The 3,475-nt window shown below is 39.7% G+C and overlaps 1 protein-coding gene across 1 annotated transcript; it reads left to right on the top strand.

Annotated features, from left to right (window-relative positions):
* The first annotated feature begins 320 nt into the window (after window positions 1–320).
* On the top strand, window positions 321–1,369 carry LOC103544866 (olfactory receptor 2T1). The gene is given in 3 exon segments (XM_008511647.2): window positions 321–664; window positions 667–1,017; window positions 1,020–1,369. Coding segments are annotated over 3 exon segments (921 nt in total). The 5' UTR covers window positions 321–444.
* The last annotated feature ends 2,106 nt before the right edge of the window (window positions 1,370–3,475 follow it).

Genomic DNA, 3,475 nt, shown 5'->3' with positions numbered 1-3,475 from the left:
TACCCACAACCAGAACTGTGATATTTTGAAGATGGGGGTGATGCCACCTATAATAAAGATTTATTTAATAAAGATACTAATTGAAACATATCTCAGGTAGTATGTTCACACACACACCAGACTAGGGTATGTTTACCTGCAACATAGCATGATACGCACGCCTAGGTGTTGTTATGTGTATCATGTAGCACAATAACATCTGCTGGCATCATCTTGTCTAAGGTATTTAAGAAATTATGGATGTTAAATGATCAATTTTACTTAAAAACATTCTAGAATAGATTAGTTGCTAGGCATCAGTGCCAAAGTAACTGTTAAATGTTTTCTTCCAACTTTTAGAAGTTCACTTTCTAAAAATCAACCCATATATTGTTATGTTAATTGTGAATATGTAATCATTTTATTTGGAAAATTTTAGGTCACAGCAGAGCCATCAGGGGTTCAATGCAAGGGTATATTACGACCTCTCCATATTTCACCTTCATGGGGCTGTTCAACAGAAGGGATATCTCTGTCTTTTTTGCCATAATCTCTATCATCTTTTTCACCATGCTGATGAACAATAGCGTCCTGATCTTCCTGAGCTGTACTGACTCATGCCTCCACACCCCCATGTACTTCCTGCTTAGCAACCTCTCCTTGATTGACATGATGTACATCTCAAGAAGCTACCCAAGAAGCTGGTTGATTACCTGCTGGGTCAAAAGACAATGTCCTTTGTGGGATGCACAGCTCAGCATTTCCCCTACCTCTCCCTTGTGGGAGCTGAGTTCTTCCCGCTGGGCCTCATGGCCTATGATCACTATGTGGTCATCTTCCATCCTTTCTGCTATCCTGTCCTCATCAGCCAATGGGTCTGTTGGATGATCCCAGCAGGTTTCTGATTTGGGGGGTCTTTGGATGGCTTTCACGTAACCCACATCACCATGAGCTTCCCCTTCTGCAATTCTCAGGAGCTTAACCATTTCTTCTGTGAGGCATCTGCAGTCCTGAAGTTGGTGTGTGAAGACACAGCTCTGATGAGACAGTGATGTATGTGTGCTGTGTTTTGATGCTGCTGATTCCTTTCTCTGTGGTGATCGCCTCCTATGCCCAAATTCTGACCACAGTTCACCATATGAGCTCAATGAAAGAAAGGAAGAAAGCATTTACCACCTGCTCATCTCAAATGATATCAGTGACCTTGTTCTATGGGGCCACCATGTATGCTGCCACATTCTTACCACAGGCCAGGCCAGGCCAGGACAAAGTCTTCTCTGTGTTCTACACCATCCTCATGCCCATACTGAACATCTTCGTCTATAGTCTGAGGAACAAGGTTGTGACAGGTGCTCTCAAGAGGGCACTGGGCAGATTCAATGGTACATGAAGAGGGTCAGGGGATGTATTTTGACAGTTGGCTTCTTCTCACATAGCTGGTGAATGGAAGCCTCTGTGAGCAGTGTGGCCATGTTCTCAATGAAGGATTAAACAGGAGGGTAGCGTTCAACTGTGCAGATAAAACAAAAAGTCAATATAAAAGATGTATCCTCTTGGTTTCTTTTATCTCTTCTTTCCTTTCTTATGTCTTCCCTTTCTCCTCCCCTATTCACAAATATTCAAAATAAATGTCCAATTGTTTTCAGAAACACAAATTAAAATTTCTTGCTTGGCAATTTTATCTTTTAGAGGTAAAATAAATTGCATGCAATTTTTTTTTTGAGGAAGATTAGCCCTGAGCTAACTGCTGCCAATCCTCCTATTTTTGCTGAGGAAGACAGGCCCTGAGCTAACATCCGTGCCCATCTTCCTCTACTTTATGTGTGGGACGCCTACCACAGCATGGTGTGCCAAGTCGTGCCATGTCTGCACCTGGGATCCAAAGCGGCAAACCCCGGGCCACTGAAGCAGAGCATGCAAACTTAACTGCTGCACCACCAGGCCGGCCCCTACATGCAATTTTAAATGACATGGATCTTGTTGAGGAGTGCAGGAGGGAAGATGTTACTTTTTGTGTATGTGATCCCATGCTGTAATCTGGCTTACCACAAAGGATAAGAGAAAGATCATCTTTTCTATGTGTTAGAATAATACTCTGACACAGTCTTTCAGGAAGATGGTTGGGTAGCTACCTATGTGTTCTAATTTGTCTGGTGGTAGGCAGAGTCACTGAACATGATTTCCTCAAAAAGCCATTGTACTTACTAGAATCATCAGGTGTTTTTTTTAAAAAAAATTATGAAGAAATGCAGTATTTAACTTTTGTTTCTTTGTAACACATTTGTGAAAAATCTACAGGTAAGATAAAATTGATGGATGCGAGTGAAGGATGTTGCCCTAGACAAGACAATGTGAGAGCACTGAATGCCTGAGAGGGTTTCTAAGATGTTTGAGAAACACACAGACATATGGGTTGGGAGGATAGTAAAATTAATTTTCAAATATATCACAGTCATCAAAGTTAAGCATATATGCCGGGTAATAGAAATTAACTCATGGTTCAAATCCATGATGCCCAGTGATCCTGGAATTGAGGAAAAAATGGATGTGGTAAATCATGTTTCATGTCCTATTTGATTATATAAGGAGTTCATCGAGGACCAAAGGGGTGACTTTATTAAATTATTAATGATTATAATTATAATCATATAGATCAATCTGTCTAAAACTTAATATTTACATGCCCTATCAGGTTTATCATCCACTAACAACCTCATAAAAAAATGAAGCACTTATTCTGAGTTCTAATTTATACAGATGAGAACAGTGGAGGTCAGAGACATAAGGGACTTCTGTAAGGTAAACGTTTTAATTAATGCCCTAGACCACAGGATTTCAAGGAATGTGTTTGCAAGGGCACTGCATCTTTCAGATACAGCTTCCTCATTCATTCATCATAGCCGTGAGCTAGATAGTCAAACTACCTGCATGTAAGAAGTTTATATTCCAATGGGAGAAAGACAATGAAAATAAAAAGTAAAAGAACAAATAAGCAAGCAAACAACTTATATTACAACTACAATGTGTGTAGCAGCAATGACTAAAGTAAAGTTGGTACTTTACTTACATTGCAGTAAAAAGCCATTGATGAATTTCAAGTAAAGGAAAGCCAGATCATGACTAATTTGCTGAGGATGTTACTCTGGCTGCTTTATAGCAAATGGAGTGTAGGTAAAAGCATTAAAGTAAGAAGACCTCTTTGGAGGCTTTTCATGGGTTCTGAGGAGAGAGGCTCCTGGCATATGTTAGAGTTTTAGGAGTGAAAATGATAAGAAGTACTATAACTGAGGATATACTATTAAGGCACAGATAATAGAAGTTGATGATGAGTAGAATGTGGGGTGTGAGAAAAATAGGAGAATCAAGAAGAGCCCCCACTTGTTGGGGCTAAGCAATTAAGTGGATGGTAGATATTTTTGTTAAATGATAGTAAAGCAAGGTTCGTGCACAGAATTAAGTTTTTTTGAGCATGTTAAGTTGGAAATGTCTATTGAAT

This window comes from Equus przewalskii, unplaced genomic scaffold (genome assembly GCF_037783145.1).
Source record: "Equus przewalskii isolate Varuska unplaced genomic scaffold, EquPr2 contig_R2139, whole genome shotgun sequence".
NCBI lineage: Eukaryota > Metazoa > Chordata > Mammalia > Perissodactyla > Equidae > Equus > Equus przewalskii.
The sequence above is the reverse complement of the archived record's forward strand: the minus strand, read 5'-3'. Positions and strand labels throughout refer to the sequence as shown.